Raw genomic sequence first — 25,295 nt, 5'->3', positions numbered from 1 at the left:
AATTAACAGTTGGTGCTTTAAACAAACTTAATATGCTTAAACAGTGAATGCAAAGTTACACAAACTCAAAAACACGCTAACTGCACAGTAATTATAAAAGCAGCACTGTAACAACTGAATGCATGCTTATCAACACTCCATCAGCAGTTTACAAAAAAACAAAAACAAACAAACAAAACAGGAAAATACGAGAATTTCTTTAAAATCAACTGGAATTAAATAAATAAACCCAGACATAAAGTGATGTACTGATCCAGCCAGTAACACTTCAGGATATAAAAGTGACTTTTCCTTTCTCTTTTTAGATTAACCCAGCATTACAATACCGTAAAACAGAAGGCCCTTCTTGGGGAAAAAAAGAAATTATTGTTCTCATATTTCATTTAGAAAGCAAAAGTTTTGCATCAATCTAGACATTTTAAATTGCTAGTACTATAAAGCTGCAAATGAGGCTTCCTAAGGTGTAACTGAGCCTCAGAGATGGGGTACTTAAAAACAAAATCCACACATGCAATTTTTTCTGGAAAATAGTGATTTCAACTGTCACTTAAAAACAAACACTTAAGCATGAGAGTACATTAGGAATAGTCAAACTTACTAGAGGGACAATCCACCTGCAAATGCAAGAAAGCATGATCATGTTCTAATTCTGAGTGATATCTTGATGATTTCACTTCATGTTACTTTATACAGTAAATGCCTAATCCTGGACATACTCCATCATACAACCCTAGTAAGCATTTAAAATATTGGGTGGAGTGAATTGGAGCCCCCAAGCATACTGTATCCTGAGACAGAAGAGGAATCATTTCATACTAACACTCACCTCAGGACTCCTCCACTGGCTAGTCCATTACAGCATTAGCAGAAGCAGCTGCCATATTCTGGCCAAGGCTAGGGCAAAGGGCCCTACGGTCCAACTTTGCCTTTTGCTATCTCGTCAGTGGCACTCTCCCCTACATATACGAAGCACCGTGCACCAGCTAAAAACAGCAGTTAATTTAAAATAATTCATTATTACAATTTAAAAGTAAATTTGTTTCTGCACAGATTGAAAAACAACAAGGCATATTTAGTGACTCACACCTCAGTCCTGGGAGCAAAGCCAGAGTAAAAAGTGCTTTGCCTGAAGGAACTATGAGGGAATCCTCATCTGTGACTGCAATCCATGTGACCCGGGGCCCCTGCACAGCTGGGTCACTTCCAGTTACTGTCAAATAAAGACAGCATGAGCAGCTACAGATGGCTGCTCTCCACTTATGCCATGTTATAATAACACAGGTCCTCAGACGATGCCCCGTACATATCCCCATCCCACGGGGAGTTCGTACCGAGGGTGAAACCCTGCCATTGACTTAAGTGGAGTCAGGATTTCAGCCACCTCTGTTGTGGTGATCCCAGGGCCGGCGCTTCCACTAGGTGACCCTAGATGGTCGCCTAGGGCAGCAGGATTTGGGGGGCAGCGGGGGGTCCTTCCGCTCCGGGTCTTCGGCGGAAATTTGGCGACGGGTCCTTCACTCACTCCGGGACCCGCCGCCAAAGTGCCCCGAAGACGCGGAGCGGAAGGAACCCCCACCGCCGAATGCTCAGAGGAGGAGCGCTGCCGCTGAGGGCGGCAAAAACCTTGGTGCCACTCCTGGGTGATCCCTGTATTGCATAATGTCATTTAGAGTAAAATTTTCTAACGCATCAAGTGTCTGAGATGCCCAAATCCTGTTTTCAAAAGCAACGTAGGCACTTGGAGCCAGGGCCGGCTCCAGGCACCAGCTTGCCAAGCAGGTGCTTGGGGCGGCCACTCCAGAGAGGGGCGGCACGTCCAGCTATTCGGCGGCAATTCGGCGGACGGTCCCTCACTCCCACTCGGAGCGAAGGACCTCCGGACCTCCCGCCGAATTGCTGTTGCAGCTCGCAATCGCAGCCTTTTTTTTTTTTTTTGCGCCGCTTGGGGCGGCAAAAACCCTGGAGCCGGCCCTGCTTGGAGCCTAAGTCCCATTGACTTTCAGTGAGACCTAGACTCCAAAAGCCTGCTCCTTTCCATTGAAGTCAGCAGGAAGTTTGTCATTGACTTTGATGAGCACAGGATCAAATCCCAAGTGCCTAAATCACATTTGAAAATGGGATTTAGGTATTTTTGACAATGTTACCTGTGGAATCCTACTGAATGGGTTCTCCAAGACTCTTGTATCTCTGAACAGTATCCCCTTTTGGCCCTTCTGAAGGTGTGTAAAGCACCTAAGGATTTGGTCCTGAGTTCAGATATTTTCTCCTGACTGGTACATGTGATACAGTGCAACACTAGGGGCTCTTCCATAGAATACACTGGAAACATCTAAAACATGGGAATTTAAGATTTTATTGTTTTTTTAAATTATGTTGCAAGCCCTCATTGCAGAATTACCTTTTTGAATGTAAATTATCACAATTCTGCCTTCCCAAGTCTGCAGACAGAAGGAGACTAAACATTAATATAGAGGGGTATGAATTGCGCTGTTCATCTCTATCATGTGAACCCTAATGGACTAAAATATCACAATTTTAAACTATATCACTGGTGATGGTTTTAGTGGAAACTTTCAGCTCATATGTTAATATACTGTGGTTTGGGTGATGAATTAATATGAAGGGATCTCCCATATAAATAATACTGCAAGTTTTAAAAATGAAAATATCTACATATTCTCAAAATATTTTTTGGTTATTTGTTTTTTCCCCTCAACATGGAATGTGGACAGGAAAAGAAGAGAAAAATCTAGGGGGAGTAGATCTCCATGAAAAAAGAGTGATAGGAATATATAAGGGAGTTGAAAGATCTCAGGGTGAAATAACATGTCACAGAGATGGAGAGGATTTTCCCCTGAGAACAAGACTTGGTGTAATAGAGTCAATTTTATTCAAAATGACTCAGTAAAGCTCAGAGGTGGAAATCTGGAGAAGTTTGGCTCTGAACTTTCCAGCTGGTCTTGGCAATATGCCAGATTGAACAAAACCTCAGGACATTTTGCACTTATAAATAATAACACCAGACAGTTCTATACCATTCTCGATCTGTAGATTTTAAAGCATTTTACAGAGGAGGACAAAGATAATTATCTCCATTTTACAGAGGGGGAAACTGAGGCAGAGAAGTCACTGCAAGCGAGTAGTAAAGCTAGAAAGAGAACCCAAGTATCCTGACTCCTAGTCTCATTCCCTTTCATTGGCCCAAGCGGCTTTACTATTATTAGTAAGAATAATTTCCTACACTTAGTATTGTGTGCTGGGAGTGAATTTTCTGTTTAAAATATCCCACAAATTTCCAACACTGTCCACCCAATTTTGGGAATAAAATTCCAGAGAATTTGGCAAATCTGCCTTCAGATTTAACCCACTCATGACAACTGCCACACACAAAGACATAAGGCCAATCCATTTAACTAACATAGTATGAGGGCACTGCAAATGCCAATGCATTCTCCTCACTCCACCCATAATTAAACAGCTCACCAGGACATTTAAAATGAAAAGATACATTAAGACTTAAAAGAAAAATAAGGAAACATTTTCATAAAACACAGACTTATTGCATGATAGCTGGAGGCAACACTTTTGTGCAAACAGCTGTAAATCAAAATTGTCCTTTCATTAAGATTGCAAAGATTGCTTAGAATGTGTGGCAATGGGAGACTGTGTAGAGGCTAATCAGTTTTCTATATTCTTCACTTCCCAAGATGTTGAATAGCTGTTCGCTTGGTTTCAGAAGGTGACGGCAATGACATTTTGCTTATTATTCTCCCGCTCCATACTTGATTTCTCCCCACCTGATTACTAGAGTAGACAGTTCTTCTCAACTGGTATTTAAAGGTTAGGTTTATGTCATCAGCTGTACCTCACCTGAAGGTGGCACGTATTACAGAAAACTTGAAATCACCATTTTTTTTTAACCTCTCTGGTAATCATTGGTAAGCTGTCAGTGTGTTGTCCCTGCTCATTTCAACTATGTGAAGGCTACCCAGTGTTTAAGTTCCTCCACACCCTGCAATATCTGGGTATAGTAAAAGTCCATGTTGGCTGCAAAGTCAGTACATACAGGGGATTCCATGTCACCAAAGGTGCAGTACAGTGCAGTTCCTCCAACACTAAGGAAAACAGTTGCTATGCACAACAGGATCAGCAAAATACAGGAGCCGCCACCAACTTCATCTGTAAATATAAAATACATGACATACAGTGGATAAAATAAAAGACTACACATAAACTTTGTACTTATTGAGATTAGCCATATGAAATCTCGGGAGAAATTTGAGATTTGTCTAACTGGAGGATTGGGGAGCATGGCAGGTACCGTGGCTGTGCGTGTCAAAGTGACAAAAAATTACTACAAATTATAGTACATTCAAAAACCAAAAAAAAACCCCTGTGTGTGTATGTGTTTCTGTACCAATATGACAACCCATCATTAGTCATATGACTGTAATTCTGTAACACCTGTTCTCCTTTTCCTGTCCTCTTCTTGAGTCTTTTCATATTTAGACCATGACCCTGCAAACACTCACACACCTGTTTAGTTCTACTACCATACAATTTTACTGCCTTTTTCCCGGAAAATTTTTCGGACACATTTCAAATGAAAAATTTCAAATAAAAAGTTTCTGTTCAAAATTTTTCACAGGGAGAAAAATGGCCAGCTCTAGATTATAAACATTTCGGGGGAGAGAATGTGTCTTTTCATTTGTATGCAACAAGCACCTAAAAGGGTTCAGGTTTAACAACAACACTGCTCTCGAGTAGCTGGCACATTCAAGAATAAAGGATATCCCAGTATTGGTAGCTACAAGAATTCCCCTTCAGTTCAAGCAGTAGAGATCTTTTAGCTCTAGTCTGAAAAGTTTGCCACTTGGGGCTTGTCTACACAGGAAAGTTTTACCAGTTTATATTGGTGTAGTTAAACTGATATAGTTATACAAGTATAAATCCCCAGGTGGACACACTTATTCCAGTATAAAAGTGGCTTTTTTTTTTGGTTTAGCTTAAATCCCTTTCCAAGTGACATAAGCTAAACCAAAAAAGGCCCTCTTATACTGGAATAAGAGTGTCCACACCAGTGTAACAGCAGTGTAACTATATTGGTTTAAAAATCACACATTATTTTAGACAGGATTAATTATCCTGTGTAAAGATGCCCTCAGTGATGACAACAGAAACATAAATCAAGAACCTTTATCTGCAGTCTTTCCTTTATCCCTTCAATTACCTTGTACCCCAGGAATGCTCTAAGCTCTGCAACTAATAGCTATAAAATAATACTTTGCTAGACTCTCAGAGAAAAACCTCTATTTTTGGATATTTATGCTGTAAATTGTAAAATCAAGAAATTCAGACATTTGAATTGCTTGTTCAATTGTAAATTATTATTTTTTTACAAAAATGCTTCACTTTTTAAAAAACCTCTCACTGCCCCTCCTGCATAAAGATAATGAAAATAACCAAAGTCTGTCTCCATTTTGAACCCCTTTGCTCCATTTGGCAATATAAACTAGCCCTTTTGTTATTTGGATTGTAAACTCTTCTGGGCAAGGACTATGTCTTACTATACGTTTCCACAGTGCCTAGTAAAGTGGTGCACTAATCCTGGCATAGGTGCTATTGTAGTAAAAACTCCCTGGAACAGACAGTAGAAACAGATCTAGAATAAATGTTAGACATTTCCTCCTTTCTCTAGCTGTTTTCTAGCCAAGATCTAAATGTTGATAGTTGGCTTTTATCTAACAGCATTAGAAACCAGATTATATTATAAATGTGAAGGCTGAAACATGGCTAGGAAGCATTTTTAAATATTAAGAAATGGCATAGCCACGCAACTCCCACTGACTTAAGTGGAGTTGCAGAGGCTCAACACCTCTCTCACTATTAGGTCCTTAGATCGTTGTGGCTATCTAGAGAGAAGAGGGGGAAAAAATCACATAAGAATATGTGGAGCTACAGACATATTTCCCCTTGCTGTTTTATCAGGTATATATTGTAACCTAACAGACAGTTTTTAAGGTTTGGGATCTTGGGTACAATATAAACATGCTACTGAGGAGGAGTTACAGAAATTTTCTCAGTGATTTCTCTGGATTAAAGGCACATTACTTGAGGCAAAATGTTTCAGTGGATCCCATGTCAACTGTGGATATTGGGCCAGGAAAATTTGACTCTTGGAGAAAAAGGATTATGCTTGTATCTTAAAATATACATTTTACAGACCTAGAATAATTCCACTGCCATGCAAGATCTTATTTACAATATTATTCTTATGGATGCTACTTCTACTCTGTTTTGGCTAACCAAAGCAACAAGAATGAAATGACTTAGCTACAGCTATTGTATGCAATATCAGAAGACAAAGCTTACCATTTGCTGTAAATCCACTCTAAACAGTTTATAATACAAGGCCAAATTCTACTTAGTAACTCCAATGTTCTGTACCGATGTCTGGAGTTGCCCCAGAATCACAGAGCAGAATTTGACCTCTAGAACTCAGATTGTACTGATTCAGAAATTTAACTGTACAATAGTACAGAATTACCTAAAAGATACATACAAACCATCTAAAACTAACAACTATTCAAAAATATTTACAATAAGAATTATTTAGTGAAAAATACAAGTCTGACCAAAAAAAAACCCCTCTGGGCACAGAAAAAGTTCCTACCCTAGCCACTGGAAGGAAGGAATCGAGGTAGCTGGAGCTACATGGACCTGTTATAACCTAAGCTCTGAACTTTTGGTGTTGCAAGAGGGCGTTTGTGTGGCCTCAAAGAGATCTGCTTTCCAGAAGTTTCTGCAGCTGCGGGGGACAAACATCCATACAAGTGGGGAGTATGCAAAGGATACCCTGAAAATGATTATCATTAATTATTTATACAGCGCCATAAGGGTACATGGCACTTTTCAGATATTTAAGCCAGTGTCTGTCCCCCAAAGTTTACAGCCTATCTTAGAACACAGTGAGAAGGTGAAGATTAGAGGGAAGAGAAAAGAAAAGTTACAATGTAAGATCAAGCGATTGCTGATTTAGTGAATAATGTTAGCTTTTTAAAAAAATATTACAGTGTTTTTAGTTATCACCATAAAAATGGATCACAACTATAAGATAATATTTACTGACTAAGGGATTCCACTGGGCACTGGGAACATAACTCCCAGCAATAAAGGTAGACCTGGGCAGGAAATGGGTTTTCCCATCCCATAAGCATTTGAGATTTTGAAAATTTTCCCATTTCACATCAGGACAAAACCAAAACCTATCAAAGTTGTTTGATGAAAGAGAGAGAACGAGAGCGAGCTAGCTGCATCTTTCACATCCCACCAGGCTACTGGCTATTCTGGGGTGGGTCTCTCTCAGTCTATCCTATTAGAGCTGCTCCAGTTGGTATACATAAATAGTTATTGGGCCAGAGAGAGACTGATGCTGTAGCCCAGCAGTTAGGACACTCACTTGGGATGTGGGGACCCAGGCTCAATTCCCTGCTTTAAATCAGACAGATCAGAGATTTGAGCCTGGCATCCCACACCCCAGGTGAGTGCCATAAACCAGTGGGTTACTGGCTGTTTTGTGATGGGAATCTCTCTTGTTTGAACTAGAAATTCCATCCTGTACCTGAGAAACCATTTCCCAATTCATCTTTTGTTGAAACTGGTATATTCTCATGAAAAACTTCAGATTCAGTGATCTGGCTTTTCTGATGAAAAAAATGTTTCATCACAAAATTCCAAACCAGTTCTAATAAAAGGTGACTTTACAAGGAGAAAGAAATTCTCTGTTTTTGGAGGACTTAGAGTTTGTTAGCAAACCAGAAGTTATAACCTTACACGCAGTACAACTAAAACACAGCATAGGTACCACCTGGAAAAAAGGGGCCACAGTCATTCTCAGTGTTCATAGATTTGAAGGCCATATGGGATCTTTATGATCACCTCATCGAAACTCCTGTGTAACACTGGTCATAGAATTGCACAAAGCAATTCCTGCATCAAGCCCATAACTTCTGGTTGAGTTAGAGCATATTTTTAAGAGAGACATCTAATTTTGATTTAAAAACTTCAGGTGACAGAGAATCTACCACATCCCTAAGTAAATTGCTCCAGTGGTTAATTCCATTGTTTGCAATGGATTTACAGCAGAGATGAATTTGGCCCAATGAATGTTACAATATTTTGATCCATGCTTCAACTCATTTTACCTATGTTTAAAAATCCCTGGATGCCAGAATTGTAATAGGGTAATGCACTGATAAATTCCCATGGCAAGTTAAAAATACATTGTGGGAGAAACTTTATCCCAGCACTTTCTTGGTAGATGGAAAATTTTAATGTTAGTGCAACAGTGGGAGCCACAAGATCTAATATGCTGAAAGTGACCCTTTTTTAATATTTCTAATTATTTGTCTGGTAGGTTACAAAATGCTGCCTTGCTCCAAAATCTGTTGAAGTCACTGCCTAGCTAATTTCCTTTGCTAATAAAATATTCAACACTATGTGGCAATTCCGCCAAGAGAATATCTCCGACAGTCTCATAATCACTTATACCAATTTAAAATCTAGTGTTATGCCTCTACTCCCAACAGAGTGGGTTTTCTTCTTCCCTCCGCACTCCCAATATAGTGTTTTCCAAACTATCTACACAAGAGGAGATACTAAGGGGAGAAGAATTCAAATAGTCTAGTTAAGAGAAGAATTAAGAGATAATGTATCTTCAGGGGAACAACAGGAATAAACAAAGGTAATTATTATGCCTGTTATTCTATAGCCCCTGGCCTTCCATAGTCTATTGGTTTTTGGTCCCTCCTATGGTTTATGGTGAAAATCAAATAAATTGACAAGTAAATCTGAGTTATTCTCAGCTCCCTTTCCCATTATGCCTACAGACAATCAAAGCTTTTGTGTGTGTAGAGTGGCATCTTTTCAGACATGTAGTGGCCAGCATCTGACTTCTTGAAGCCTCAAGCATTGGGAGCTCCTAAGGGAAGAGGAGCCACTTCCTGCACTCATTCCTGACCATGGTGCCAAACGGTCCTGAAGAACTGGGAGATGGATCCTTCCACTACTGGACTCAACCCCTGCACTCCCTCATCCTTCAACCTGACCACAGGGCCTTGAAGAAACTTCTGCAAAGAAGAGAAACAGCCCCAACCATGGCGTACACTCAAAGAGGCTGAGAAATGGGACCTCCCAATACCAAACCTCACCCTCACTAACTCAGAAAGGAGCTGCAAACTTCCTCTTTCCAGACCACAAAGGACCAATCACTTTCACTTGTAGGGAGAAGCCAGGACACCTGCAATACTTGGGAGGAGGAGCCAGCATACCTGACACCTCCACCCAGCACAGGAAAAGGAGCAGACACAAATTCCCTGAATCCCCAGAATCCTTGTGCCCTGCCCCTCTCAGAGGAAGAGGAGCCAGGATTGGTTCCCTCTGGGAACCACCACAACACAATCTGTCATTCAGCCCTGAAAAAGACAAACCATGAGTTCCTGCCCCATCAGTAAATATTTTAAATACAAATATAAATTCTACTGTTTTTTGGTTAGATGATTTTGGCAAGTCTCAGATGACAATAAGACAAGGAGGAGCAATGACCTCAAAATAAGAAAAGTTTTGGCTAGATACAGTAACAGCGAAAGATCTTTTTGGGCCCCCATCCTGCTAAAGTGTGGAGTGACTCAAAGGGTACGTCTTCACTACCCGCCGGATCGGCAGGTAGCAATCGATCTATCGGGGATCGATTTATCGTGTCTCATCTAGACGCGATAAATCGATCCCCGAACGCGCTCCCCGTCGACTCCGGAATTCCACCAGGGCGAGAGGCGGAAGCGGAGTCGACGGGGGAGCCGCCGCCATCGATCCCGCGCCGTAAGGATGGGAGGTAAGTCGATCTAAGATACGTCAACTTCAGCTACGCTATTCTCGTAGCTGAAGTTGCGTATCTTAGGCTAGGTCTACATTGGGGAGGGGGGGGGGATTGATTTAAGATACGCAAATTCAGCTACGCGAATAGTGTAGCTGAATTCGACGTATCCTATTCGACTTACCCCGCTGTGAGGACAGCGGCAAATCTACCGCCGCGGCTCCCCCGTCGACGGCGCTTACTCCTCCTGACGAGGTGGGAGTACGCGCGTCGATTCGGGGATTGATTTATCCGTCTAGATGAGACGCGATAAATCGATCCCCGAGAGATTTATTTCTACCCGCCGATCCAGGCGGGTAGTGTAGACTAGCCCTTAGATCGATCCCCCCCCCAAAGTGTAGACCAGCCCTTATTGCTGCCACAAGGTGCTGTGATGATAGTGATGGACTGTAGTAAAACTCATTCCAGTAATGACAGCAAAGTAAGGATTTCCCCAGTTAGTTAACCCATCAGTAAACAGGGATGCATTAAACATAATTTAAACCATATTTCAACTGCAAACATATTGACACCCGTGTTAGTAATTATAAAACAAGATTAAAGCCTCAGGCCTTCCAATCCCATAGTCCTACAACTGTGGTTTCTGAGCAGGCCTGGTTATCCTGGAGGGCAAGCTATGCAAGGGAAAACAAACATGCAGGTTTTTTGCTTTTTTGACATGCTGGTTAGATTAATGAACAAAAACCTACTTCTTCCACTTTTAAGGATTAGAAATTAAATGAAGGGAAATCCAGATAGGAGAAAGCTGTCAGTCATAAGAGAGAGCAGCATCCCTCCTTCAGCCCCAGCCAAAGCTGAGAGCTCTGGTTTACAACAAAAATGTATTTAAAAAGTTTCCCTTTGTTCTGGTTAACTAACTTGTTGCACAAAAGCCTTTGCATATTTCTAGAATAACTTTTAGTACAGTCCATTGCTACTATCACTGCATGGAGAATAGCTAGCAAGCCAGTACAGGGCAGACAATAGCAATAATTGGTTTAAATCAGACTATTTCCTGCTTTTTTTCTTATTTAACAAATGAAAGCACAGATATGGTTTGTAATTGTATACTATGAAAACACAAATTAACATAGGCAAGCTACCTTGATCCAAGGTGTCTTCCATTTCTTGGAATCTCACTCTTCTCTTTGGATTTCTCTGCTGGATTTGAGCAAGCGTCTTTCCTTCACTGTCATCTCTCTTCTTTAGGATGGACACCAGTCCCTCTGCTGGGGCAACCTATGAGAGTTTATAAGAATCATTTGGCACAGAGTGACAAAACAGACTGTGTTAGAAATCCAGACACGAAAGCCACTCAGTAACGGCTGTATGGGGAGAAGGGAATGAGAAACAGCAGAGAAACAGTTTCCCCTTGTTTATTTTCTTGTAATGCTGTTGCACTTGTGAAATTATTTCTTCACAAGTACATCTTGAAATAGATAGGATAACTGCAGTGCTAAATTGCAGTATCATTCCTTTTCCTGCTGCGTAAGAGGAGAAAACTTCTCTTTCATTGTTCTCTCTGTTAAGTATCCACAGATCTATTCTCTTGGATCTTGTATCATGTTGTAGTTTCTATTAGTTCCTATGTAGCCTAAGGCCTTAAATTCATGATGGATGGGGGCAGTGATGACTATGAGTCTTCAATACCTTCAGGGAACAATAAATTTACTTTCTTTTTCTAAAGGTCAGTAACCCTGCACAGACCATCACAAACCACTCTTGGAAATTACATTGCTTGATTCATTGCCCAACATTGTGACTCTAAGGCACCACACCTGGCTCCCGTGGGAGGCAACAGACTAGTCTGGGGGCACAATGTACAACAGAGGAACAGCAGGGGGAGGGAAAGCTGCATGACATCCACTTCTAGTTTCTCACTGTAACAAGCTCTCTGGGTAAAACAGCAGGCAGCAACTCAAAGGTCCCTGCTCTATTGGCATCCCCATAATGCAGCTGGCCCTGGGAACATTCACATAAAACAGTGCTCTGGGCAGCAGGTCACTACCCAAAGTTTTTCCATTCTTTTCCTGCAGCAATCAGGTCAGCTGCAAGAACACACATTGTCTACCCCCACACAGCCAACAAAGGATGTCGCCCCTACCCCAAGCAGCATGTAACTTTTTGGTGAGAGCAGAAATGGAGAGGGGAAGCAGGTAGGAAGGGAGTAGCAAAAACCAAGGGGGGGAGGAGAATGAAAATTAAAATATACTTGGAGGGTTAAAAAGAGTATAAAGACGACTTCATAGAGAAAACAGAGAGCTAAAAGGAGAGACAGTGGCAAATGAATTAGGAGATGGCATGATGAGACACAGAGAGGTGCTGGAGCACTCAGCTACTGACAGAGTGGTGGGCATGGAAGGTCTCTATCCAAAAACATTGGGAACCTAGGTCTTATTGCCTATATTTAGTTCCAGAGGCTTTAGCGCCCCCACCCTGCTTGATTGAAGAACCCATTTTTCTCAGCTTGCAAAAGCTCTGTTCCCTTGTGTCTGTCTAGTGATGGATGTAAAGTTGGCTCCCAAAGTTCAATAAACTTCTTTCAAGAGGCAGGCTGCTTTTCTTCCTTTCCTGTGGGCTTCGCATCCCCTCGTATGATTTCTATGTAAATGATCTTTCCATTCTGTTTCTGATTCCATCAGGTTTAATTTTCACAGGAGACAGGTAGCTAGCTCTGACATCCCCTCCTGTCCGGGCAGTCTGTATCAATGAGTATCCATGATTCCTCACCTAGTGCTCGTACATACATTTCACAATGATATTAATCACTGGTGTGTCATCTGAGTTCTACTGAGGTAAAAGGAGACTGGCTAGCATCTCTAAATAGGGGTGTTTGTAAACTTTTTAAAGTTTTAGCTTTCAGCCATCTCAACAACAAAACCTTCCCAATAGCAAGAACAGATCTGAGATCTAGTTTTTAACAGTGGGGTTCCCTATATATTCCATTTTTATGTTGTTTTCTATGCTGTATGATTGCCCTTGCAAATAAGTTAGTAAATGCTGTAATCAGATTTCTGTTTGACTGCAACATATTTTAGGATATGTCCTCCCAATTAAACAATACAACAGGGAATGTCTATCACTTATTCATAGATTATAAGGCCAGAAGGGACAGGGACCTCTACGGTCATCTAGTCTGACCTCCTGCATACCACAGGCCATAGAACTTCCCTGAATTAATTCTTGCTATAAGTCCAATAGCTGTGGTTGAACAAGAGCATCTTTTAAAAAAAATCCAATCTTAATTTAAAAAGTGTCAATGATGGTGAATCCACCACAACCCTTAGTGAATTGTTACCATAGTTAATTACACTCACTGTTAAAAATTAGCACCTTATTTCCAATCTGAATTTGTCTAGCTTCAACTTCCAGCCATTGGACCTTGTTATACCAGACTGAGGAACCCATTGTAATTTTTTTATTACCCATACATGTACTTATAGACTGTAATCAAGTCACCCCTTCACCTTCTTTTTGTTAAACTAAATAGATTGAGTGCCTTGAGTTTATCATTAAAAACATTTTTTCCAATCCTTTAATCACTCTTGTGGCTCTTCTCTGAACCCTCTCCAATTTATCAATGTCTTTCTTGAACTGTGGACACAAGAACTGGACACAATATCCCAGTAATAGCAGCACCAGAGCCAAATACAGATTACATAATTGCCATACTCCTACTGGAGATTCCCCTATTTATACATCCAAGGATCACATTAGCCCTTTTAGCTACAGCGGAACATTGTGAGTTCATGCTCAGCTAAGTATCCACCATAACCCTAAGCCTTCTTTCAGAGTCACTGCTTCCCAAGATAGAATTTGCCATCCAGTATGACCAGCGTTCTTTGTTCCGAGATGTAGGACCTCACATTTGCCCAAATGTTGGTGCTGATCTCATTAGATGGGCACACAGAAGAACATTTCAAAAGCACACCCTGGAGCCCAGGAAACTAATGTCTTATTCTAACAGAAACCAGATAGATGGTACCACTGTCGTTCAGCATTGGATGTTCGGGCTGCAGCACCTGGTGAGTGTTGAACAGACATGGTATCAAAATGTTTGAGAAAGAATCTGAGACAGCATAATAGAAAATAACTGAAAATACTGTTCCTTCAAAAAACAAAAAGCAAGCAATTTTCTTTTGTATACCAAACAAACAAAATTATTTGTGCATACTAAGGAGCAGAAGAGACTAGGCAGAGAGATCCCAACAGAAAAAGTTGGGCTTCTCAGCTTAAAACAAGAATTTTGCAGAATAAAGATATCAAATATGCATTCACTGGTTGATGCAGTGACCAAGCAATTTTTGTTTGGCAAGATTAGATAATGTCATGAGTTTTTCATAGAAGGCATATTCAAGGTAAGTAAATGGACAGAGGCTGACCACAGTATCTGATATATTTGTGGCAGAGAGCCAGATCTTGCATGCAAGATACTGAACACTCAGGGCATCAGGCTCTTAATGTTCAAGTGGCAATGATTTTCATAATGTTAGCATGATACAATCCCATTGAAGAAGCGTAGTAACAACAGTGATGTAAGAAATGGTACAGGACAATTAGTTGGACATGGTGCTTATTCACAGGCCACATTCCTGGTCTAAAGATAGAATCCATGAGACCAAATAAAGTTTCTGGAATTTAATTTCTTCATAATGAATTTGAAATGTCTAGAAAAAATAATGGCCAATGACAAACTAAAATGGAGATTCAATACAACTTTCTGAAGGAATTTCAGACAAGTATGTAGGTCCACTTTTACCCTGTGTATAAAATCGTGTAAGGTAGGAAAAGTCAGAGCATATCAGTGTTGCTCAGGTGGTGATGTGGAGTTATCCACTTCTACTGGCTTCACCTGGATCCATCCAACCTCCAGAATGGAGCTGAGTATATACAGAGATTCCCATTAATACACAAGAGGCTAAGTTACCTAAATATAGGGAAGCTATTTAGGGCCATGGCTTTTTAGAAAAATTAGAATTTATTGATAAAATGTGTTTATCTTTAGTTCTACTCATATTTTTGTAGAGACCAAATATTAAGCTCTAAATAATAAGCTGTTTCAATACTAAAGTAACATGACCATTTACAACCAAAGTAGACAATAGTATTTACAATAAAAAGAATTCATATATATAATTGCAGTAACACAACTGACTACTTCTGGTTAAACAGTAACATATTAAGAGGGTAAAAGGGTACCTGCTCTGGGCAGTTAGAGGCAGAAACCTACCTCCGCCTTCCAAATTACTATTTTTCAAAACAGAAGCACCAAAGAATGCAGGCTTTAACTGGCTTCTTAAAATTTTAGTGTTACTACAACTAGAGATGTTCTTTAGTAATAGTACAGTGTGGTGTATTGAGGACTGTGTTGGAACTGCAAGTAATCACGTTAAGAGTGTGAGAGTAGGGAGTAGGAGGGCGGCTGTTTCCTGTTCCTGCTTGCAGCCTAGGGTGTTCTGTAGCAAAGCACAGGAGACAGTCCTAAAAAGACAGCTTAAAGCAAGGCGGGGTGAGTTGTGCCTTGCTGCCTTAGGGAGCAGCCTGTATTCTCTCTCTGTTTTGGGGTTCTGGCATGAACTAGGAAAAGAAAAAAGGAAACGTTTCAAAGTAAGAGTAGCTAGATGGCGCAGAAAACTGTTGTATGAGTAGTAATGTAAATGCATATATGAAAATTTGCTTAGTGTGTTAGTGTCATCACTATCTGATAAACTTGACCACAATTACACAAAAAGAAAAGATTTTCCATAAAATGGTATTCAACTGAGTTTTAGGCAAGAGCGTTTAAAAAGTTAGTTTATAACATTGTAAGAGGATGCAACTATAACAGTGTTCACATTTGCTGGATGTACATTTGAGACATCTCTATAAATCAACACCAAAATGGTAAGGGCAGTAGCACACATTCCCTGTGATCCAGGTGTTGATAGTAACAGTCAACTGTTTAAACATTGCAACTGAGTTTTCAGGATCATAGGCTACTAGTTTACTGACAGACTATGCTTTAGCAAACTTCTAGGATACATAAAGAACATAACATTTTTCACAAATTAAAACACAGAAGCAATAGACAACACGACTGTGTGAGAATATTCACATTGAATCAAACTAAAATAAGATTTAAGCGCTAGTGTCTGTTCACAAAGCCCTTCTTTAAAACACCTACCTGTATTTTCCTATTACACATATTACCTCGATATAACACGACCCGATATAACACGAATTCGGATATAACGCGGTAAAGCAGTGCTCCGGGGGGGTAGGGCTGCGCACTCTGGTGGATCAAAGCAAGTTCGATATAACGCAGTTTCACCTATAACGCGGTAAGATTTTTTGGCTTCCAAGGACAGCGTTATATCGGGATAGAGGTGTACTACAAAATCCTTTTTGGCAAGAACACCAACTATTTAAAATTGGTGCAGATACTACAATGATGAACAGTACAAAAAAATCTATAAATAAAACTGAAGTTGTACGTATACATTATGCATAAAACAGAAGTGCGCACAACAACTGTCCCCTATTGCAGAAGGGATAGTCACTATATTTTAGCAAAATATTTTAAGTTTTCCATGCTGCCCTTTGGCTACTGAATTTCAATTGAGTTAGAAGGTATGCCTCAATTTTTCCTCCACAAATGTTCCTATTTATAGCCTTCATATGTTGGCAGTTATGTCCACGCTGGAAATTAACAGGACTTAAAAATAGAAAATGTATTTAGACATGCCCACTTCTGTCCTGACATCATCTTTACTTAACAAGAAAAACATCTATCCCCCCATTAAGTTTGAATGAAATTTTACTAATACTTTTATACCTACTCTGTAAATTAGAAGGAGTTAGTAAAAACTGATTTGTTACTCTGAAAATTAGCTGGAGTTAGCTGCATACATTTACATTACAGATGAGGACGGTGCGTTAGATATATATGAAATCAGATTTGCCACTGAACCAAATATACCTTTCATCTACTAATGAGGGACAAGACCCAACATATTTACAATTGTCAGTCTCAATTTCACAGAATATGTGGATTCAAAACTCAACATTCCAGGCTACTTTTATGGTTTTGGCCTGCTGCAATAATCATTGTAATCTAATCAAATTAGCAGAGGATATGACAACATCCTGGCACTCTACAGAAATGATGCAAATAGCACAAACACAGAAAACGAGTGGTCTGTTTCACAATTTCTGCTTCCTAAATAACCTCACAATGCAGAGCTACATATTGCACAAATGAATATTCTAATCAGACAGATCAGAGACAGAGAAAGATCAAGTCACTCCAAAGAGCTGTGTTTAAAAGCAGAGGTTAATGGCATAATCCAGTAGGCACTGCACCAATAATGTCATTTCGTATTTTCAATGACTTAACTAGTAAAAGATAATGATTAAGCTTGGCTCTCTCAGCTACTGGCAATATTTTATAACCATTAGCTAGTCAAACAATTGTTGCATTGAGACAAACTAAGTACAAAAAAGGTGCATTTGTACACACTTCAGAAGCATGCAGTTTAAAAACCACATTCAAATATAGTTGAAAGGATAAAATTAAACTCTGATGCACATTTCCTTTTGATACTCAAAGTAAACCCCACACCCTGATTGTTACTTAGGGGCTTACGCTATTATTTTTAATGAAACAACAGGAACAATCAACAAAGCACATTAAAACCCAGCAAACATAGCGAGAAAAAAAAGAGTCTAAATTGGTTATATACTAGATGAATGTTATTTGACCCAGCTGAACTAGAAGTAATTGTCTAAAATCAGCTCATCATAATAATTTACCAGCCCAGGCACAAAAACTACTCACACTTCCTTACCATGATAAAATGAAGGGTGGGCAGAAAATGATAGTTTACTCATCTGAGGGGGGGAAAGAATTTGCTTTTGGAAACTAGAATGTTTGATGCCTGAATGTGTTGCTATAATTGTATTGCTTGTGATAAAGAGGATCAATGGCTCCTGTTGAACTGCATAAGGAGCAGTCTAGCAGTGTGTTGTTAACTGGTTCAGGTTGTACCTGTGTGAAGGAAGTCTTGCTACTCTGAGTTTCACTCATTGCCCTGCCTGCCTATTGTTATATGGACTGAGTTTCAGGTTTTAGTTCTAATATATAAAGGACTAAGGCTAGGTCTACACTACGGGGGGTGAGGGGTGAGGGGCTGAAGTTGCGTATTTTAGGTCGACTTACCTGGCTGCGAGGACGGCGGCGAGTCGACCGCTGCCGCTCCCCTGTTGACTCTGCTTCCACCTCTCGCTGCAGTGGAGTTCTGGAGTTGACGGCAGAGCGATCGGGGATCGATTTTATCGCGTCTACACTAGACGCGATAAATCGATCCCCAATAGATCGATCGCTACCCGCCGATCCGACGGGTAGTGAAGACGTGCCCTTAAACAGACTGAATCCCGTGCATCTTAGGCTTTCAACACCCTATACACCACCTTCCCCATTAAGGAAAGTCAGGGAGGCCTTTCCATCTTGCAGCAGTAGAACTGCTAATGTCTTTCTAAGTTATGGTCGTTGAGATGCGTTAACCCTCTGACCTAACAAGTGCCATGGATCTAGATTTTTTTTTTTTTTTTAAAAGAGACACATGCACACATACATTGAGCCCTCCTTCTTGGCAAGGAGAAATCTCTTCTGTCTGATGCCATGATTTATTTTAAATATGTTATTTGCTTTTAAACTTTGCTAGTATTGTAATTCATATTTTAATGATTTGCTTTGCAAATCGCCTACAAAGCTATGGCTCCTAGGCACCATACAAACAGAATCTATTACCATAATGGAATTAACATATCCAATATCACTTTGAACAGAGTGCCATCTGTATCTACCAAATCTAGCCATACTCTCCATTGAAAATTGCTTATTGCAGATGTTTACACCCTCTCTTTTCTTCTTTTATTAAGTAATAAAAGGTTATTTGCACTGTATCTAGAAAGCCACTCAAGAACTGGAACTATCCTACTGGAATACACACAGTTTCATTCAACTAAAATAATTTTAATTTACTTTTCTATTGTACCTTTCATCCTGAAAGATCCCAAAGCATTTTACAAACTGTTTATATGCAGATCACTTACTCACCATTGAAATGGGATGGAATGGTATTGTAATTGTAGGGGTCCTGATCCAAAAAGGAGTTGTGGGGAGGGGAGGTTGCAAGGTTATTGTAGGGGGGGTTGCGGTACTGCTACCCTTACTTCTGCGCTGCTGCTGCTGGTGGCGCTGCCTTCAGAGCTGGGCAGCTGGAGAGTGGCGGCGGCTGGCTGGGAGCTCAGCTCTGAAGGCAGAGCCACTGCCAGCAGCAGCGCAGAAGTAAGGATGGCATGGTATGGCATTGCCACCCTTACTTCTGTGCTGCTGCTGGTGGGAAGCTGCCTTCAGAGCTGGGCGCCTGGCCAACAGACACCACTCTCTGACAGCCCAGCTCTGAAGGCAGCACAGAAGTAAGGGTGGCAATACCTCCCCTAAAATAACCTTGCGACCCCCCCTGCAACTCCCTTTTGGGCCAAGACCCCCAATTTGAGAAATGCTGGTCTCCCCCGTGAAATCGGTATAGTATAGGATAAAAGGACACAAAAGACCAGATTTCAAGGGGGGGAGACCAGATTTCATGGCCCGTGATGTGTTTTTCATGGCCGTGAATTTGGTAGGGCCTTAACTATAGGATTAATTAAATGGTTTTGTTTTTCCATTCCCACTGTGAAATTTATGCAAGGATTTTTGCTTTCTAAATATAACACACTGAAATGCTAATCCATTTTCCAAGTATTTGCTTCCCAGAATATCATGTCAATACATACTACTCATACTTTTTGCATAAACCAACTTCAAAAGTTTCATGACAACAGTGGGAGAAATTACATATTGAGTGCAAAGATCAGTTGACTTGTCAAAATGTTAATGATATCTTAATTTAAATTATTTGTAACAGTACTGCTAACAAAAAAAATCAAAATATTATTATTTATTATTTGTATTAAAGGAAATTAACAATAGAAACAAATTAAGGGGCTGATTTCTCAGAAGTGCCAAGCACTTGGGAAATTCTGTTCTCTTCCACTGAAGTTGTGGGTTCTTAGCACTTCTGAAAATTAAGCCCTAAAATAACATGAAGTGGCAAGATTAACTGGAAAAAAAAACCACACAAGGAAACTGAATACAGATGGGCTATACTGTCCTTAACTCACCCTGCTTAGTTTAACAATTGCAGGCATCTCAGAACAGTGTAAGGTCCTGCATACTACACATTGTAACTTTTTTGAGATTAACTCCACTCCGCCTTTTCCCCCTGATTTATACCTCACAAGCTCAGGTCTCCTGCGAAGGATGACTGGAAAAAGACTCTCTTTGGAGCGAACCAACATTGCTCCTTATTTGGCAAGAGAGAATTTGTTATTGAGTTATGCAAGGTACTCTCTTCCCTCTCCAGAGACTCAGTAGTGCTGCCACAGCACTTAAAGCCCTGGGAGCAGAATGAAACCAGGAATCAAACAAGATTTCCCATAAGAAAGCAATATCATCAGTTCACTGGGCCAGCACAGGTCTAGTTTTGGTGAAGAAACTGGGTAAAAAAAAAATTGTTAGACCAAGTATGTTTAAACTGCTAACTGCTATAAAATTTATTTAGGACTCCTTTCTATATTAAAATAAATGTGTTAGCTGTGTAGCTCAATATATTCAATTTCCAGAAGGTACCCAACACTGAGGGATGATATTTAAGGGGCTCTTCTTCTATATATCCACGGGAGTTGGACTGGACTATCTGTAAGGTATAATTTACAAATTTTCCAAAGCAGTCTCAGTTTATGCACAGAGTTTTGCACATGCAAATCAGCAGAATAGTTAGTTAAATGATGCGTGCAAATTATGGTGTTTCCATGTGCAAATTCAGGCCCTGATTCGTCAGACATTTGACCAACATGCATAATGTTAAGCATGTGTGTGATCCCTATTGAATCCAAAGAGCTGAGGTCAGCCAACTATATTAACGTGGCTCAGCCCGGGTACCCAGTGAGCTTCCTGATCTCATGCAGGAGGCACTGGAGGAGTGCAGGGTACTCAATCTTGGAGCAGAAGTAAGGAGACCTTTGGGGCAAACTCTGTACTGTACTGACAACTCTTGTGATTTTATCATGCATCTCACAATAGAGAGGATGGATGATCCAGTGGTTAGGGCACTAGCCTGGGACTTGGGAGTCCAGCATTCAATTCTCTGGTCTGCCACAAGCTTCCTGTGTGGCCTTGGTCTCTTAGTCTAAGTTCCCCATCTGTAAAACGGAGTTTATAGCACTTTCCTACACTTTAAAGATTGTGAGACACTCAGATACTATAGTAATGCAGGCCTTTCTCAAAACCCCAGCTGCTGGAATCGCATGATTATGTGAGAGTATCAGCTTTCGTTTAAAAAAAAAAAAAAAAGTTTCTAGCCTTCATGGTTGTAGACAAAAGCCTGAAAACATGAACTAAGTATACCCTAAAGGTTGAAACAACAGAAGACAAACAAAAAAAGAATCCTAAGTATTATTTTTAAACATCTCATGATTTTGGAGGCCTGAGTCATGATTTTTGAATGCATAGGGATACCAATACTACATGCTATCCCAGGCCTTTCATCTGCCACATGCATAAGCATAATGGCTGAGGAAACCTCTGCTTAATCCCTAACATCCTACATTCCTGTAATGGGGCTCAAAGGAATTAGGGCAGAATTTTGCCTTCTATTTTTAAGTATTTTAGAAGACCTTTTGATCTTTAGAATTGTTGATCCTCATTATGGGCCATACTAGTACAGCGCTAATGGTTCCATTGACCAAACCCGGAGGCTCCTAAATTGCTTTTGTTTGAACAACAGAATTGACAGAGGTTAGGAAAATTATAAGTACATAAATAAAATACGTCAGGGAAGATTTCTTCCTGTCTTAGTTTCCCTGTTCTTATTTAAAAACATATAAAGAGATGTATAAAAAAGTGTTACACAGTAATTATATAGGTAATTCCCCTCTCTTCTGTTACTCACCTATGGGAATGGGCAGTGAAAAACAAGTTTTACTCTATCAATGAATAAGAATGATTAACACTCAATTAAAGGAAGATAATTTATGTCACCTGCCATTTACTGTGCAACTTCTTTGTATAAAATTACAAGGGAAGAAATTATTATGATTTCTCAGCACTCCTAATAGCAGTCTCTGTGTATAAAATAATAATGGTAAGAATATTTCATATTGATATAGAGTGAGAGTCTGATTTTCAGAGGTGCTGAGCCCCCAACAACTCCCGTGAACTTCTGTGGGAGCTGTGGATGCTAAGTATCTCTGGAAAAAACAATCAGGCTATTAATCAATTCAGATGAAGAATAAAAACAAATAATTTAGTTTTCATATTAAAAATAAGGAAGTGATGTGTAGGGATATATATTTAACACACATTTTAAAGAAGGCATCAATTTCTAAGATTATAATAAATTCAATAATTTTTTGTTTTGTTTTTATAGTTTTCCCAGTGTTTACCTCTGCAATCTCTATCCTTTTTGCAAGTTCATCGAGCGAAGAAAAGCTGTCATCTAATAATAAAGCTTCTGTTGAGCTGTATGATGCTTGTTCCAGTGGAATATCTGGGAGAGTTTCAGAGTCCTCTTGGTTTTCTAAATTTGCAAGGGATTCTTCAGTGTCTTTTATGCTACCATTTAAGAATCTGCCAAAAAAATCTTCCGGTTCGTCATTATTTACCTCCTCCTCCTGCTGCCTTGCCATCTCCTGCAGTCCCTTGCATACTTTTGGATGTGCAGGACTGATATGTTCAGGTGCTTTGTTACTTCCAGAACACATGTTTTCACAAATGTTTGATGCAGTTCTGTCCTGTGGGGATTTTCCATCCTCATCTCCTAAACCAGGCTTCTGCTGCTGCTGGTTTAATGCACTATTTCCTAGCTGGCTTCTGGCAGTCTCAGTAGAGCCTGCACGGTGTTTTGACCTGAGAACATTTCTTTCAGCTTGTACATTTTCATCTTTAGAAATCAAATCAGGAGGGATATAATCAGCGTCCGTTAAAACTAAGGTGTCTACCATTGGCTCACCAGAGAGTTCCACTCCAGGCTCCTTAGCCACGTCTTCTATTTTTGCCACATCCTTAGAGAACTGCTTCTCTCTCGGCTGCAAACTGTTATCTTTACCAGCATCCCCAGATGATAAACAGTCAGAACAAGGCCTGCCCACTGTCCCTATAGACTGGGTGTGTGGCTCCAGTGTTGATTCAGCACTGCAGTGCTGCTCCTCCATGTGGTCCTTCCCTGCAGCTACTTGAAGACGTGCTGCTTCTGTAAGCCTATCAGTTTTACTATCACACAGGGAGCTCTCACTCATCTGTCTCTCTCTGTGCTGGTTTTCTTTTCTTGGTCCAATGCCAGGCCAAGTTTCAGTATCTAAATGCAACAGGAAGACAGTTCCAGCATTTTAAAATGATTCAAAACATCAATAGTGTGTCGAAAGAGCATACTATGACTTGATAACACTGCACACAAATGTTTCAGAATAAATTCCCCTCTAGTGCAGATAGTGCTGCTCCAGTTAGTAGAAAACATAAAACACCCAGAATAAATCATAAATAAGACCCCAATTCAGCAAAGCACTTAAGTGAATGTTTAAAGTTAAGAAAATGCTTAAGTGTTTTGCTGAAAAGGGATGGGATTACTCACACGCTTAAAGTAAAGAATGTTGTTACGTGCTTCAAGAAATAAGGGCCTAATTTCCCTCTCAAACATATTTCATGCAAGGAACTACATGTAGATTATTCCAAGATTTCTAGAAGGAAGGGTGGGGAGGGAAGAGGGATATGATGTCAAAACTACAGAAGCAATTTTTTTCCTGGTTCCACTGCAATGGGTAACTCAGATACATTAGTATTACTGTTATCACATTTCACTGAGGTATGTAGGTGCATTTTTTAAAAAGCCTAAAATCACAAGAATTGAATGTGTTTTCCATGTGGTCCTTTGTCTTTAATATTTAACTATTTCCTTAAGTTAATGCAAAGTAAAATAAAATATTTGATTACAATATTCATAGATAATAAATTACACAGCTAAAATTGCTTTTACGGACTTCTATATGGGTAGCCAGTATGGGTTATATATAAAAACCACAAATACAATTTGGATTTAGCTTATGTTTGGTTTCAGATATTTTCAATATAAATTACCAGGGGAGAATGATCTCTGTTTACTGAGCTGTTATGGAACTTTATTTTAGAGAGAAGTGAGAACAATAATACACAAATACTGTGAATTCAAAAAAGTTTAGAGTTACACTCATTTTTGGTTAGGAAATGTTGGTAAATTATTTATCGGTAGGTTAAAGAACTTATAATTCAATAATTATTTATTTCTAACAAAGTAGGAATTTAAGAAATAGTACATTCTGTGCCAATACAATATGTTCATGTAGTGGAAGAGCAAAAAGCTAGTCTGAGTTGTGCCTACAATTATTAGATATGGGCCTTAACTGGAACCTCAAATCCAACCTTCTTCCCCCCCACCCAGTTTTGGGGAGAGAAAAAGGGAGTGCCTGAGATTCAAATGACAAAGCAATCTCTATTCAACAGACTTTTTTTATTACGTTTATACAGAGCCACCTAGAACAACTAGGTCTGTATTATAGAAGTTACTGTAATAATAAATAATAATAATAATACACAACAAATTCCTAACACAAAATCTACTTAATTGAATTTTTGGTTCAGAGTCAAAGAAGGGTCTATGGATCAGGTTGATGGAAGAAATATCAAGTGGCCCCAGAAATTTCCATCATTTCCTGCTGAAGTGTCACAAGATTCTTAAGCCATTCAATCTGAATCCATGCTAGCTATGGATTTTGTGTCAAACCTGAACCCTAGTGTAAACCTGCACTGGAAAAGAGCACTGCCTCCTCTGCTCAGCTCTCAAATATATTTGAAACAGGGTTGAATTTCTCTGTCTTAAAGTAAGGAAAGATTATGTTTGATGATAATCCTCATATTTTAAAACTTAATGAAATACTAGCTGAAAATGAAAAGTAAGGTTAGAAATTATATGAAAGACCACACAGCCTACTTGAGGATGAATAAAAATCAGAACGTTAATAGATGGAAGGGATAAACAGAAGCTAATTATATAGGATAGAAAGAAGAAATGGGTATAAGAGAGAGTTTTGAAAATTAGGCACAAAGGACAAGACAGCTGAGGGATTTGTAATGGGATACTGAGCTCTACATGTATAGGTCACCAGTTCAAATACAGCCCAGATTGTCAGTAGCAGGATTTTGTTACCATCTGTCAATTTTTCCCAGTTGATATGACCATGTTACAACAGGCACCTTTGTTGGCAAGTAGGAACA

General features: G+C 39.8%; 1 protein-coding gene across 1 annotated transcript in view; it reads right to left on the bottom strand.

The window, feature by feature from the left end:
• Positions 1-2,078: 2,078 nt before the first annotated feature.
• The window catches only part of CNST (consortin, connexin sorting protein), a 67,556-nt gene continuing 44,339 nt past the window's right edge, over positions 2,079-25,295 (bottom strand). Inside the window, exons 8-10 of the mRNA XM_065401038.1 lie at positions 22,436-23,346; positions 11,014-11,149; positions 2,079-4,179 (exon numbers count right to left, since the gene is read on the bottom strand). Of these exons, the coding sequence (XP_065257110.1) occupies positions 3,974-4,179; positions 11,014-11,149; positions 22,436-23,346 (1,253 nt within the window). The 3' untranslated portion in view covers positions 2,079-3,973. The remainder of the gene's footprint in view (positions 4,180-11,013; positions 11,150-22,435; positions 23,347-25,295) is intronic.

This window comes from Emys orbicularis, chromosome 3, assembly GCF_028017835.1.
Source record: "Emys orbicularis isolate rEmyOrb1 chromosome 3, rEmyOrb1.hap1, whole genome shotgun sequence".
NCBI classification, from domain to species: domain Eukaryota; kingdom Metazoa; phylum Chordata; order Testudines; family Emydidae; genus Emys; species Emys orbicularis.
This window is presented reverse-complemented; position numbering and strand designations above follow the sequence as displayed.